The sequence below is a fragment of the Caenorhabditis elegans genome, chromosome III (assembly GCF_000002985.6).
Source record: "Caenorhabditis elegans chromosome III".
NCBI classification, from domain to species: domain Eukaryota; kingdom Metazoa; phylum Nematoda; class Chromadorea; order Rhabditida; family Rhabditidae; genus Caenorhabditis; species Caenorhabditis elegans.
Genome location: NC_003281.10, coordinates 8,031,187 through 8,045,956, shown reverse-complemented (window position 1 = coordinate 8,045,956; position 14,770 = coordinate 8,031,187). Strand labels below are relative to the sequence as shown.

The 14,770-nt window shown below is 33.0% G+C and overlaps 5 protein-coding genes across 7 annotated transcripts; 2 read left to right on the top strand and 3 right to left on the bottom strand.

The window, feature by feature from the left end:
• Positions 1 to 25: 25 nt before the first annotated feature.
• spcs-3 (Signal peptidase complex subunit 3) lies at positions 26 to 940 on the bottom strand. The gene is made up of 4 exons (NM_066354.7): positions 780 to 940; positions 530 to 680; positions 324 to 469; positions 26 to 275 (listed from the first exon to the last, which is right to left on the bottom strand). The coding sequence occupies exons 1-4, from the start codon at positions 920 to 922 to the stop codon at positions 173 to 175; spliced, it is 543 nt and encodes a 180-aa protein (NP_498755.1). The 5' UTR covers positions 923 to 940; the 3' UTR covers positions 26 to 172.
• A 236-nt stretch (positions 941 to 1,176) lies between these two features.
• On the bottom strand, positions 1,177 to 1,470 carry K12H4.5 (uncharacterized protein; the record flags this gene model as incomplete). Its single annotated transcript, NM_066353.7, has 1 exon — positions 1,177 to 1,470. The coding sequence occupies one exon, from the start codon at positions 1,468 to 1,470 to the stop codon at positions 1,177 to 1,179; it is 294 nt and encodes a 97-aa protein (NP_498754.1).
• A 1,611-nt stretch (positions 1,471 to 3,081) lies between these two features.
• Positions 3,082 to 3,407, top strand: K12H4.6 (uncharacterized protein; the record flags this gene model as incomplete). Its single annotated transcript, NM_066352.3, has 2 exons — positions 3,082 to 3,211; positions 3,265 to 3,407. 2 exons carry the CDS (start codon positions 3,082 to 3,084, stop codon positions 3,378 to 3,380), a joined length of 246 nt encoding a protein of 81 aa, NP_498753.2. The 3' UTR covers positions 3,381 to 3,407.
• Positions 3,408 to 4,627: 1,220 nt separating this feature from the next.
• On the bottom strand, positions 4,628 to 7,716 carry dpf-6 (Dipeptidyl peptidase family member 6; the record flags this gene model as incomplete). 3 transcript variants are annotated; one of them, NM_171203.7, is made up of 8 exons in its annotated part: positions 4,628 to 5,037; positions 5,103 to 5,412; positions 5,581 to 6,092; positions 6,225 to 6,427; positions 6,485 to 6,786; positions 6,844 to 7,211; positions 7,322 to 7,416; positions 7,473 to 7,716. In NM_171203.7, the coding sequence occupies 8 exons, from the start codon at positions 7,708 to 7,710 to the stop codon at positions 4,843 to 4,845; spliced, it is 2,223 nt and encodes a 740-aa protein (NP_741240.1). The 3 variants fall into 3 exon arrangements, with proteins under 3 accessions (NP_741240.1, NP_741242.1, NP_001370390.1); NM_001382930.2 differs by lacking the exons at positions 4,628 to 5,037; positions 5,103 to 5,412 and having other exon boundaries at positions 5,577 to 6,092; positions 7,473 to 7,710; NM_171205.6 differs by lacking the exons at positions 6,844 to 7,211; positions 7,322 to 7,416; positions 7,473 to 7,716 and having other exon boundaries at positions 4,843 to 5,037; positions 6,485 to 6,800.
• A 4,606-nt stretch (positions 7,717 to 12,322) lies between these two features.
• On the top strand, positions 12,323 to 14,544 carry F44B9.10 (Phospholipase A2). Its single transcript, NM_171202.5, has 2 exons — positions 12,323 to 12,584; positions 14,260 to 14,544. Exons 1-2 carry the CDS (start codon positions 12,425 to 12,427, stop codon positions 14,451 to 14,453), a joined length of 354 nt encoding a protein of 117 aa, NP_741239.1. The 5' UTR covers positions 12,323 to 12,424; the 3' UTR covers positions 14,454 to 14,544.
• Positions 14,545 to 14,770: the final 226 nt, after the last annotated feature.

Genomic DNA, 14,770 nt, shown 5'->3' with positions numbered 1-14,770 from the left:
ACATTTAATAAAAATTAATTTAATTCCCGGATTTTTAAATCTTATTATGAAATGTGGTGAAGAAAATCAAAAATAAGTTAAGAAATATCTCACAATCGGATGAATTAAATAAATTACGGATGAAACACATAACCCATAGTATTTCATATGAAACAAGTAAAATAAGATGTAACTAGGATCTTCGAGTAGTTGTGTATGTGGTTGGGAACGGAACAACAACTTGATCGGAAGATTGAACAAGACGAAGATAGCCAGAGTTTGGAATCACGTTGTATCTAAATATTTTAATATTTGGTTTTATTTATCGAATTTTCAATTCAAACCTCAAAACAAAGGTGACATTTTTGTGGTTAAGCAAATTGGTTCCATCGTCGAGGAAATAATACTTTGACTTGACACCGATCTCGTCCATAACCACACGGTCAGCACGTTCCACAATTCTGTCCCATAGCACCACTTGGTTAACCTCCTACAATTGCAAAAAAAAAGAAGTTTTTTTCGATCCTCAATAAAAGTTTCCAAAGCTTACGTTGACTTTCGATTTATATTCTGCAACCAAATAAACAAACAATTGCTTGACGTTCCAGTTGAAAATCTTTGAAAAATCGACTTTCAGATTGAAGTTTAGTGTGGCGAGATCGGCTTGTTGCTCATCCGTGGCGTAGTCGACAACGTTTCTCCTGAAAATGGAATAAGATTTACAGAAATACGTTTAAAATGTTTTCGGAGAAACGCTTGAAAGAATTTCGCAATTTTTTTATTTCTCTTATAAAACCTACACTTTGACATCGTTGACAGTGAGCTTGGTTGGAACAGTGTAGTCGAGGAAAACTGTTGACAGGAAACAAGCTGCTGTGACTGCGGCCATCACCCAAAGAGTGAACGCTAGGAGTGCGTTAGCACGAGACAGAAGATTGTGCATCTTTGAGCTCGAATCAGCCTGAAACTTTGGATAAAAATGAAAAATAAAATTAATATAAATACATATAGAAAATATAATTGTTGTGGCTGAAACACTTCAGTAGACAAATGAAAACAAATTTTAAAAAGGAAAACTTTCATTTACATTTTAAAAACTCTTCTAAAAAATAAAACACCGAATGTGTCCAATTTACAGTGAAAATCGAAAATCGTCTACGACTTATTGGCTTCTCGTTGATTATTTTGGACGATTGATCAATGAGCTGTCTCAACACTTGAAAGAAGATACGGTGCTGGATATTCTTCTGGTTTTCTCCAATTTTGTGCGATTGGGTCGTTGGAACGGACGACGTCGTAGTATCCGCGGTAGAATGGCTTATCACTTTCTGTCAAGTACTTCTTCATTTTATATCCGCCAATCAATAGTGTGGCTACTCCGAAAGTCGCGTAGAAGATAGTTTGCTCCGGGTATTTCTTGAGCATTCGATGTGGCAGGGTGCTCCAGTAAGCCCAGAGTCGGGCGCTTCGCGACACGTGGTACTTGATCATCACCCTGTAACATCCTCTAATAATGCCAAAAATAAAGCAAGAAAGTCTCGGAAATTAGTAAGTTATATCATAATGAATCGACATGCCAAAAAAAGGATCACATTATAAATTAATTAATTTAATACGAGGTGGAACGGGTTAATTGTTCAGAGAAGACAAAAACAAAACGATATTACTAAATCAATAAATGATTTCACATATTCAGTGTAATCTTTGAAGAAAACTTAATCCGATTAAACGTATTTAACTTAATTGTATTCTGTCACTTCTGCCTTCAAAGAGCCAAACGAATTAAACGTATATTTTTAGATTGATTATAATATTTCTGTTTGGCTACAATATTCTAATAATTTTCGATGACTGAAATACATAAATTTGAAAGCAAATGGCTTTAAAATTATAAGAAAACGTTGCAAAATACGAAAAATAAATACGCGTAATAGAGTCGAGAAATGCGCCAGTTACGAGAAATGTGTCAGTAGAACTATCCACGAAATGCGCAAGCTGAGACATCGCGAAAAAGAGAATAGCGATTCGTGAGAGAGAGACCTCATGGAAAGAGAAATTGGGAAACACGGCTGGACGAGAATCGTAATTGTCAATTATCATTTTCTGTGTTTTATAATATTTGTTAAAAAAACAATTATAGTTTGAAAATTTCGAATAATTTATTATTCTCCGAGTTGGGCTAGTATAATCCTGCTCCAACACAAAGCCATTTCGTTATTTATATATTGTCAAATTAAGAGTTCTTTTAAATAACACCGCGCTACCGCCACCACATTTTTTGGGCAAATACTGTTTCACTACTTGATATTTTACTATATATGGGCTGCTTAGGGGGCTTAGCCAAAAAATAAAAAATCCTACCCAAAATGTCGAAACTGTAGAGGTGACTCTTGGGAAGACGCATTATTAGAGACTGAAGTACTAATGGAGATGCATCACTAATATGTAGAAAATATAGAGTAATTAATTAATGTAAATTTTGTACAATGCTTACAGATTCCCGTATTTTATTCTTAAACTCATAGAAGTATGAAAAAGTATTCATCAGAGTTGTAGGAACACAAACAGGCATAGGTTGCATTATAGGCAAGGAGGTATGCCTAAATTCTGAAAGCTTTATTCACTCAAATTTTATCTATTTTTTATTTCTCTCCAGTCCTTTCAGAATTAACGTAGGTAGCCGAAAGTTGTCCTGTAGACAAGAAGGTATGCGTAGGCTGCCTTATAGGCACATGGACAGGTGCAGGTTGCCTAGTAGGCATAGAGGTCAAGTTGCCGCACACTCCTGTTTCCGTCCGATAAGCCAGACTTCGCAGTTATACAGACTCTACGAAAGATTGTTGACAGGAAGTATTGGAAATTCAATGATTCAAAGCTTCAATAGTGTGCCTTTAAACGGATACTGTAAATATTTTACTATTCGATTTTTAATGGATCGATTTCATTTTGTTCCTCGTTAGAACAGTTGAGTTTTTAAAAAACCACACCAAAACAAAAAGCACCTGAAACATTCCAAATTTGACCGGGTCTATCTCTTATCTCAAAAGGTCATCAGCAAATAATTTCGCTTTCGATTTTCAAATAAAATCAGTACTATTTACGATGCCTCAATCGAAACAACAATTTAAACGACAGGGAGCTCGTCAGCGCGATTCAAAGGGAAAGTTCGTTAAGGCCAGAACTGGCATGGCAACCGCCCCACCTGCTGCAGTTTCAACCGCAGCTCCTACCGGTAAATTTCAGTATTTTCTTTTAGTTTGAGTTTGGACGGAAATTCTTTTTTAGCATCGACAATGACCCCAACTGGATCCAGCACAACGGCCACTATTGGAGGAGCTACAACTGGAGCGTCGACAACCACAGCCGTCACCGGTTGCGGATGCAATTGCTGCTCACATTGATAACTGGTAATAAATCTTTGATCAATAGTAAATGGTGTCTTATTGAAGGAAGTGTATTTGGTCAGCTCTCTCTCATCTGAATCAGAGAGATGATCTGATGTCATGCATTTAATCTCAGACGTGTATAAACAAGTCTATTGATTGGCATGGATTCAAGCTAAGATCGAGCTTAAACATGTCTAAGCATTTTGAGCCGTCAGTGCCTACAATTTGAGATCTGTCAATCCGGCAGCATTGATTTCCAAGAGGACGTTTCGTGATTGCTTCCCTCTTAAAAAGCCTCTGCATCTGTAAATAAGCTCAATATGTTCTATTATGTCCTAGTATATTCTAGACTTTTCTAGATATGAAAAAATTTATGTATAATTTTCGAGTAGTGCAAGTAAGTTTCAGTTGTTTTCTTTTGATGGGATACTGAGTTGGAGTTAGTGGAAGGATACTGTTGGGTTACTGTAGTGGTACGGTGGCGTAAGAGTTTCCAGATTACATCGTGGTTTTTTTTAATGTCTAGAAATTTGTTTACTATGAAATGAAAAGAGTTTATTATGGTCATTTGGCTCTAGGAATTAAAAAAAAAACACGATATGATCATCTCTCTTGTAAAATTCTTGTAAAAAATCCAGAAACATTCATGGCATTTAGAAAATAATCTATAAATGTTCTGAAACTCAAAAAATTTTCTGAAAATGAAAAATCTAATGACGTTTGAGAATATAGTCCCACTTCAAACACTCATATATCGGTCGTCAATTCATTTGTCAAAAAGTTTTTAACTTCAAGGTTGTTCTGGAGTCAATAAGTTTTGGTAACTTTTCTCCGTTTTTTTTTTTCAAATTTAAAAACGTGATATGTACATTCAAATTGATAGAAAATAATAAACTGATTATTGTAAACAAGATTTAATAAATAAATGTAGAAAAAAAACAGTCTTTTGATCAAAATTTTCAAAATTTCAACTGAAGTCAAATGTTCAAAAAAAAATTTGGTATGAAACTAATTTGTGGTTTTGCAAAACAATTAATTACTCCCACAGTACCAGGTAGTAAAATAATATTTTTCCCGTAGTAAAATATTTATGTGGACAATACGTAGTAAAAGATATTCCGTAGTAAAAGATCAAGTAGTATAACAGTATTTGCCCATTTTGGCAAAGGGATTTATGTATAGAGTTGTTTCATCCACTGATTTATTCCAGCTAATCACTATTTTCATCTTTAAATAAAATTGAAAATATTTAAACCATGACTAATCTATCAAAATAAATTCATTTTAAGTGCAATTTTAAAGCTTTCGGCAATATTTAGAAAATTAAAAATACAATGAAAAACACATTGATAAAGCTAATGGTTATCATGAAATCAATCAATATGCAAACAAAAACTTAGAAAATGTTTAAATTAGGTTTGGACACGTATGTATAAACAACTGGGGAGCAAATGATTTCGAAAATTCGAATGAAAAGTTATCCTTGAACCGGGAAAATTCGGTTCATAACGTTTTGATTTGGAGCTAGCATGACACGTTGAGCACGGACAGGCGGTCTATAGAAAATTGATGGAGCCACTGGACCACGTGGCAATTGTTGAGCAAACTGGTTTTGAGCAATTTGGAGATTTTGGCGAGCGATTGCGGCACCCTCGATACCGATTTTTTTTATCTGAAAATTATTTTTTTATTGAAAATTTAAAACTATTAAAAAAGGGATTTTGGTAAGAAACTCACAATAGCTGAAGAATTGTATTGTCCAGGTTGGAATGGTTGTGTCTCTCCACCCAAACATTGCTGAAGGAATGTTTCAATATGTCCGTGTTGTTCCATACTATTCTGTGGTTTTCTTACTCCATGACCCTCATCTGGATACAATAAATAGGTAACTGGAATATGTTTCTTTTCCAATGCAGCTACAAATTGATCGGATTCTGCTTGCTTGACACGTGGATCGTTGGCACCTTGGATAATCATAATTGGCTTGGTCACGCGGTCAGCAAAGAACAATGGAGAACGAGATTGAAGTGATTGTCGGCCTTCCTCACTGAAAATAATTGTTATCCTTGAACTGGGAAAAAATGTTTTATCTAACAGTTGGTGTCCGCTTATGTATTTGTAATTGTAATTGTACTGTAGAAAAGTGCGACATAAATGTTACGCTATACTGACTAAAGTCATACTAGGTATTAAAAAACTTATTATTTTCACTTACTCAGAAATATCGGCTCCAACCATCTTGATCAAATCCTTTCTGAATCCAAGCCAATACGGAGGAATTGCTTGTACCAAACTAATAAGATTTGATGGACCAACAATATCAACACCACATGCAAATGTTTGTGGAGTGAATGTTAATGCAACAAGTGTCTCATATCCACCATAACTTCCCCCCATCACGGCAACTTCCGATCTATTTGCAATTCCCTTCGAGACAGCAAATTCAACAGCATCCAGAATATCAAAGTGCATTTTTCTTCCCCATTCTCCGTTTCCAGCGTTTGTAAGTCTTTTTCCAAATCCAGTGGATCCACGGAAATTGACTTGAAGGACTGAGTATCCACGGTTTGTCAACCACGCATTCATTGGTGAGAATCCATAATGATCACGAGCTTTTGGTCCTCCATGAACTAAAACAATCATTTTCTGTGGAACTGCTGGAATCATTCCAAGGTTTGCATAAGGACGATCACCATCTGGAACTTGTGATGATTTCAGTAGTGGAGCCTGCAATGAAAGTTGTTTTAAATATTGATTTTTCTAAATGTGTGTTTTATTGGAGTTCCATTCTCACGATGGAAAGCCTCGTAAGTAAGACGTTCTTATGAATTTATGGAATTGTTTTTCAAATGAATTTACCTGTGGTGGAAGTGACAAATAAGCTTGAATGGTCATTTCATCTCTTGCTCTGAAATCGAATCCAATTTGCTTGTTCAACGTATACTTCTTGAGTTCTGGACGTGTGCTCATGAAAAGTTCAGCCTTCTTATTCCATCTTCTGTACAAGTAAATGTCATATGGCTCATCGGATGAGGAATAGGTAACCAACCAGGTTGACATATCTGGAAAATGAAAATTGGAAATATAATGTTAATCTTGAACAAGAAAGAAAAACTCACCAATACTCATGCTAACAATATTCATAGATCCAGAAGGTTTCATGTTGACCAAATACTGAAGATCCTCCATAAATGTCTCATTTGCCACAAAAAGCTCTGGCTTATGATAAACTTCAGTTACAGCCAATAGAGTTTTGTCAGTTGGATGAATCAAAACATTTCCAATTTGCGCTCTTTGTGCAGTGTAAAGAATCTCTTTCTGTTGTGGATCTTCAAATGGAAAAACGACGAGATTTCCCAAATCACTGCCGTCTCCCATAATCCAGTACATAAAATTGTTAGATTTATCGAATGTGATGGGCCTGAAATTGTACATTTTGTAAAGAAATTGCTATAAATATAGTATTTCTTGAACTTACATAGTGATTGCCTTATCATCATGCTGAATTCTCAAATACTCCACCCAAGTATTTTGTTCAGTTGTTCTAGCACCTTCATTGCTTCTTGGTCGATAATAAATCATTTCTCCATCTGGTCCTTCTTCACTTGCCAATCGAACATTCAAATCATTATCAAAGAAAAATATTGAAAATCTTCTATTTTGAAGTACCAACTTCAATTCATCAGTTTGACAATTGAATGCATAAATATTATGGAGTGCTGGATTTTCATCATTCATTCCAATAAGAACTGTCTCCGAAATCAAGTTGTTTGATAAAATCATTGCTTTCACCATCGGCTTCTCACTAATTACTACTCGTTGGGTTTTGTCAGCAGCGATGGCTGTCTGAAATTGAAAATTCTTAGTCTTTATGTTACAATTCAACTCCACAACGTTTTTGAACTTTTTGAGAAGATTCAACTTTATTTCTAGAAAATGTTTTTTGATTGACTCACCGCAGAAATATTTTTCTTGTAAATGCGAGTATTCTCATCTCCATGATTATCTTGAGTGAACAGAATAACATCTGGAATAGCGGTCCAAACGTAATCTGAAATATCATTTTTATCAAAAAAGTTCTAATATATTTGTTCAATTCCTACTTACTCAAAATAGGATGTTCAGTCTCAAAAGTGACTTGTCTTGAATATGAGCACGATGAGCATCTCGTGAATACATTTCTGATTCCATTTTCATCAGGAGCCACGTATCCAACTTGTTTCGCGTCAGGACTCAATGAAACTGATGAATATTTTGGATCTTGGAACAAAACTTCTCGAGGAATTATATCAATTGCATGTGTGATGATGAGTAGATTTAAGATTAAAATTGGAAGAAAGAGCATTTGGAGCTGAAAAATAAACAAGATTTTTGAAAATCTGTAGGCTACCTTGAAAGGAATCATAAAGAAAAGTACGAAAAAAAGAAGAGGAATCAAATTAACAAGTGGTGGAAAAATAGATAGATTCTAAAAATTCTAAAAATAAATGATCAATGTGATAAATTGATAGATTATTTTGTATCAAAAGGAAAACATAAAGAAATCAAACTTTTATCAGTTGTTCTAATTCAAAAATTATATTAAAAAAGGTCACAATAGGTACAAAAACATAGAAACTAAAAATTTAATTACCACCTGAATAAAAATACAATCACCGGTTAATTTTATAGAAAACCCCAAAAGTTTCTGGGCGGAGAGAATCACTTCCGTCCTGCCTCTTGTACATGTACAAGAGAGAACGAGAAGACGTCGGCGAAAAGAGATGCGTGTGAAAATCAAAAAATATCAGTGACTGGTCAAGTTCTTCAGAACCCAAATGAAGTGGCGCCGGAAGCCCGAGAGCGGACAAAAATGAATGTGTGAGAGCATATTGTCCGTTTATGTGCTCACGGAGCACATTTCGACGAAAAGCACGCACAATAAACACACACTTTTGAAGGAAGAAGTGGCCTGTTCACCCTCTTTTGACCCTTTATGTACACTATCATTTTGTACTGTATCGGAGCAAAGAAATTGTACTATTCATGAAGTGTTTTTTGTGTTTTAGGACTAAAGCGGAGTTCAATTCAGCTGTGAGAGAATCCAAATTTCTTGAGAAATGGTAATATAGTAGCCGAAATGATAGGGTACGTGGTGCCAGATTAGAATAAAATTTGAAACCTAGGATTTTCTTGAGAACTTATTCAATACACATTTAATAATTAGACTCCTAATTTGCCCTAGACGGGAATTCAAACAATAATTCAATTGTAACTTTTTGACATTTCGACAGTATATCCTCGCCTAAAAATTTTCGCAAAATTTCAACAAACGACTGAGTCAGTGCAAGAATATTAGATGATGGTGGGTAGATTTTTTAGTGAATCGTTATTTAAGAAAACAAAATATATGCTTATGATCTACGAAAACTTTATTTTTTTCATTTAAAAATAAAAATATTTTGTTGTTTGTAAAGTAAAGCTTTCAAAAATTAAAAGGCTAATTTGACCTCGTGTCATTTATAGGCATCAATTGCTCCAAAAATTCCAAAAATGCAATTCGTACTATTATTGGCTTAGCCTATTATTTGTCAATATTAGTGTTTACTTTTGGTCGATTGGGGGCGATTTTTTGTAGTGTTTTTATAGAATTTTCCAATTTTAACGAATTTAAATTTTTAAATTATGATTTTTTTAGTAGAGTGTATAATTGGGTGCCCCAATTTTGAAAAGCTTGCGTTTAAAAAAATCTACAATTTTTTAAAACCGAAACGTTGGCATATTACAGAAAACGGAATCATCTTTTTAATCTATAAATTTCCTCAATGTTCCAAAAAATTTGAAGATTTTTTTCGTTACTTTTCTCACGGAATACCCAGTTACCAATTAATCAAATTATCTCTTATCAAATCAAAAAATGTCAAACCACTAACTGAAAACTGGATGATCTTATCTTTTCTCCTGTTCTCTCAGACCACCTTCACATGAATAAAGTTTCCGTCTAAAGAACACCGTCTTTTGAAACATCTGATTGAAATTTTTAATTCAGTTTTAAGACCTGTTTTTTCTTGGTTAAATTCGTTTTTTAGAATTGATGTAATTTGAAAAAAAGTGTGAAGAATTGGGTTAAACCGATGAATGTTGATTTGAGAAAACTCTGATCTGCATATAAAAATTTGAACCGTCTGATCTTTTTTTTCCGATCCTTCCCGATTTTTGAATATTGTAGACAGTGATATTCTTCCGCGAGTTTTTATCTTTTGAAATACAACATTTTCATGGCTTCTTATCAAATCAAAAAAGAAAGTTCCAAACTGCCGTTTGATGCCAATATACCTACATGTTAGACTATTTGACCTTGGAACATAACATCTGATTTCAAATTATTGAAACTGGTTTTGCTATCAAATTTAAATTTATCACGTTAAGATAGTGTAAGAACAAAAAAGTTCATGGTCAGTTTAATTTTGAATCCAATTGTGGATTCAAAAATGAAACATACTAAGTTTGTAACCAATTTATATTCGCCAGTTCATCGCCACTTCTCAATCAACTTTATTCACTGCCGTAAATGGCAGTAGAGATGCGGGTACAGTTGGTTGAGAAGTGTCGACAAAATGGCAAAATATCAAAACATTATTAAAAGTAATGTAGCGCAATCAAATTATCCAAATTTCAACTTTTATATAATTACAGTCATATTTCACTGATTTGGTAATTTTTGGGGTACCAATTGACTCTAAATACACAAAAAAGCGCGAGAAAATTGCAAAAAGTTCAAAATGTTATCAACTGAGTTTACAGTATGTAACTCTAAAGTTTTTAATATACGGTAGTTTTAAGTAACAAACGCGTTCGAAAAAAAATCGATAAGTGAAAAGTTAGGATATTTGTTGAAAATATTAGCCGGTTCTTGTACCGTATAAAATTATAAATTTTAATTAAAAATAATGTTCTCCTCACAATGTATGAACAACAAAACTACCTTTTAAGTGCAAGTTCATTTTGTGACTGTCCAAAAAACAATCAGAAAAATAACAATTTTTTATATCTCTTTCCTTTCTGAGATACAAATGTTTAAGAATATAGTACTCATTTAATATGGGTTTATAACTAAACATATTTAAAATGATACTGGTCATTTTTCGTAGATATCGTGCAAAATACAAAATAAAAAACCTAGCCCTTGCACCCACCCAAATGGGTTTTCAATTCCAAATCGTCATCAACCATGTATCTTCTTATCATTAAACGGTCTTCTTCATTTGATTTTGTTCCATTTTGATCTTGACAAGAAATGTTCAGGAAAGTTAAAAAAAACTTGCAAGAACACAGAAAATAATAAGAAAATTGTAAATGCGTTTTTCAACGAGTGGTCAAATGTTTACTCTCGTTTTTGTAAGTGTGTCAACTGACCATTGAGTAACGAGAAGAACACACACAATGTGACACTTCATTATTTACTTTCCAAAATAAAATAAAAAAAACGTATTCGGATTGTTTTTTTTTTGAACGCTCACGAAATGGACGTTCACTTAAAAGGTAGCTGTGTTGTTCATACATTGTAGAATGAGAGGAACATCATTTTGAATTTAAACTTACAAGTTTATAGTTGGCTAATCTTTCTTATAAAAAAGTTTAAAATACTTTGGAAATTTCAAACAAATTCTTACATTCAGAACTTTCAAACATGATTTTTTAATGATTTCCTTCAACTACTTGAAGAAAATTAAATTAAAAAACTTCATATTCTAGATCGAAAAGCCAGATTAGATTTGAGGCACTTTTTGCTGCTCTTTCGGAAAATTTTCAAACTTCTCTGTTCTCGAGTTGAAGGGAGTTTGGAAATTTTTTAAAATTTTCGGTAAATCTTGTTTTCACTGAAAATTATTTTGTACCTAATCCTGAAAAAACAGAAAAAAAATATTATCAAATTTGGTAAAAGAGTGACGAATGACAAAAAATTGGGCGGGCCTGGTGCCTCAAACTTTATAAAGAATTTAAAATGCTCCAGCTTCAGCTTTAGTGTTCTAATGTGCCAAATCTTATCAAACTTCATCACCACCCACACAGTTATTTTTCAAATTACTCTCCATCCTTCCGTCAACATCTATGACGAAAAACATTCAGAGTTTAAAATGACGATTTTCAAATTTCTATTTTTTATCTTTTATCTTTAGTTTTTCTTCTATTTGTTTTATGTGGGGTGTCAATATAATTCATTTATTGGTCTAAAATAATTTTATGGTACAATACAAGGACAGGGAATGAGGCCGCTGATTTGAGAACAAAACATCGGAAATCAAGCGAGTGATTAAAAAAATAGAAACTTTTTTATGTGGGTTGTTTTATTAGTAATTTTCAAAATTAAAGTATGTAAATAGCCTGCAACAAATGTTAATGATCCATGATATATATCACAGAAAACCCTGTAGGGAACTTGACAGCTTGCCATAATGCATTAAAAGTACAATTTTTACTAGTATGGCTCTTAGTTATCCTAGTTATGAATTCTTGATGTCGATCCTAAGGGATATAACCTATCATCTTTAAATTTTGAGAATAACATTTTGAGAATATGACAGCATGCACATTCTACAATTGTACATTGCAAAAGTATCAGTGCTTGAAATTTCTTTTTTTTAAAGATTTAAAAACCTTATACCATTTTTGGTCACATTGTGATTTTACAATATTTTGTGACCCTTGACAAATCATAAAAAATTCCTAAACCTGGAACACTTCCCTCTCATTTACATGCTGTTTTAAAAACTTTAAAGAAGATTATGTAACTCATCATGAATCATAATTCAGTAAAAAAATCCGGTTGCTCTTCATCATCTCACAGTTCATCTGCACTCCCACTCTCGACTCTCTCTCTCGAATTGAAAAAAAAAATCATAATGTAAATATACCTGGAAACCGAGAGATTTAGAGTGTGTTTAACTTGCAAATAAGGCAATGACACCGGTATAACCATCCCATCGTTTTCAAAATTGAACAATATTTGGGTGAATCTATCAATTTTCATTTGAATATCACTTATCATTATAGTCAAATTTTTGAAATCTTAACACCAAATGTGTAATGTTCGATGCATTTATGCTGTTTTATTCATAGTATTTCTCAGTTTTAAAACGTATGCTCAATTAGTTCCATATGAGGAATTTCGATGTGGATCCGGTTCCATTTCGACTTCAATTTCCTACACGTCTTCTTATTTTTGTGATCAAATTCAATGTGAGTTCCAAAAGATTTTTTTAAAGTAAAAACGGATATGCATATACTTGAATGACCAATAGTAGAACTTTCTTGCGCCAGCTCATCAAGCCTGCCTGCCTGGTTGCCAGCATACCGTTTTGAATTATCAATTGTGAGTCATGAATGAAATACTATGTACGCTTGTGGACATGCTTAGCAAGGCCGTCCAACGGGAAAATTTTTGCAAGAATCAAGAAACGAGAATTCTTGCCAAAAAAAACCGAGAAAAATTTCTTGAAAACACGAATATCTGTTTAGGCAATAGATTTGCAACTAAAGTGGCTAAACATCATGAAATTGTCATTAATAGTCAATTTTTAGTCTCAAATCATATAAGCAAAAACTCGCCGATGTCAAAGAAGCTATTACGTAAAAATATACTGATTGCACTGTTAAGGGATATTAGATTTTTATTGCATTTCACGAATTTGGCAGGCAACATTACAGAAATCACAAATTTAGCTATTTTCTGAAATAACATTCCTAAAATGAAAAATTAGAATAAAGAAATTATTAACTACATAAGACCGAACTAATCCAATGAGAGATGAGACAATGAGTATTTTCTAATCAAACACCGGAAGTTTTGGTACTGTAATCGCACCTGGTTGAGTTTTTTACAACTGATAGGCTTTTCTATGTGAAATTCTTGCAAACAACTTGATTTCATTGAAATTTCACTTTTTTTTTTGAAGAATAATCAAGAATTTTGTGATAATTTTTGGAAAAAATGTGAGAGTTTTAAACTAATTTCTGATAATTTTGATAAATTTTTAATCCAAATATTCTTGCAAATTTTTTCAAGAATCAACAATTCTGGCAAAAAGTGCAAAAAATTGAGAGTCACGAAATGGACGGCCTTGATGCTTACAAGGGAAGGCTCTGAACTCGTTATCGGACTTCGTTACGCCACTGTATAAATTCGATAGAGAATGGTTACAGATGATCACTCCTAAAAATTTAGCTGCTTCAGAGCAGGTTCGACCAAGTTACGACACTTTGAAGTTGCCGAAAAAAAATCCTTGATGCACCCCCTTTGAAAAAAATCTAAAATTTTCACTGAAAAATTGTTTTTCTGAAAGTTGATAAAAATAGTTGTAATCGATTTAAAATAGTTAAAAACATATATTATACAAGTTTTAGCCCATCACTCTCAAAAAAACCCTTAAATTAATCTACATATCTTGAGAAAAATTCCAAAAAGTAGATGTTCATGTAGATCAATTTAAGGGTTTTTTTGAGAATTATGAACTGAAACTTGTATGGTATGATTTTTCCATCATTTTCAACTATTTGAAAACATTTTATATCAACTTTTAGAAAAAAAATTTTTTTTAATTTTTTGGAATTTTTAAAAAGGGGTATTTTGGCACTTTCAAAATGTCGTAACCTGCTCTGAAAGCAGCTAAATGTTTTGGATTGATCATCTGTAACCATTCTCTATCGAATGTATATAATGGCGTAACGAAGTCCGATAACGAGTTCAGAGCCTTCCCTTATTAGGTAACCGTGAAGGCAGGCATGTCATTGTGGCTTAATTCTTTATTACCTTAAAATTCGTTCACCAATATAAAACTCCTTAATCAAATTTTCAATTTTATATTTTTCTAAACAAATAGATCATTTTCCTTTCTTTTTAAGTAACAATTTTCAGTAAACCAATGTTGTATGTACCATGATCTCTGTTATGCGGGATGTACACTTCCACAAATGGAATGTGATAATCAATTCTGTGAATGCCTGGCAACAATAATCTCAAATCCGTTTTGCCAATCTATTGTATATCCCTCCCATTGTAATTTTGTTCGTCTCTTTGGAAATTTGTTCATTTGTCCTATGATGGGTTAGTGAACTGTTTAAAGTGTAACTTATGTGTAGAAATAAAGTAATAATTCTTATAAACAAAAATGTGGAAATTTGAAATCTGACGTTAATTTTTAAATGGTGTAATAGTTTTAGATCTTGAAATTGTGTTATTAAGCTGACGATAAATAAACCAATCAAAAGATAATGGCAGGATTAATGTACTTTTTTGGAAACAACTACAGTATTATTTGTTTTTAATTGAACGTGAATAAATTACTAAATTATTCATGAATTAATTCATTTTTATTTTCTAAATTTCTAGCAGCAAGTATTTAGCAGTTTATATAACTTCTGATATG

Coding starts and splice junctions, on each gene's coding strand:
- spcs-3 (NM_066354.7), bottom strand. CDS start 922: ATGCACAATCTTCTGTCTCGTGCTAACGCACTCCTAGCGTTCACTCTT. Junction 681..779: donor ACTGTCAACGATGTCAAAGT/GTAGGTTTTATA, acceptor TTCCATTTTCAG/GAGAAACGTTGTCGACTACG. Junction 470..529: donor AATATAAATCGAAAGTCAAC/GTAAGCTTTGGA, acceptor TTGCAATTGTAG/GAGGTTAACCAAGTGGTGCT.
- F44B9.10 (NM_171202.5), top strand. CDS start 12,425: ATGTGTAATGTTCGATGCATTTATGCTGTTTTATTCATAGTATTTCTC. Junction 12,585..14,259: donor TTTTTGTGATCAAATTCAAT/GTGAGTTCCAAA, acceptor AACAATTTTCAG/TAAACCAATGTTGTATGTAC.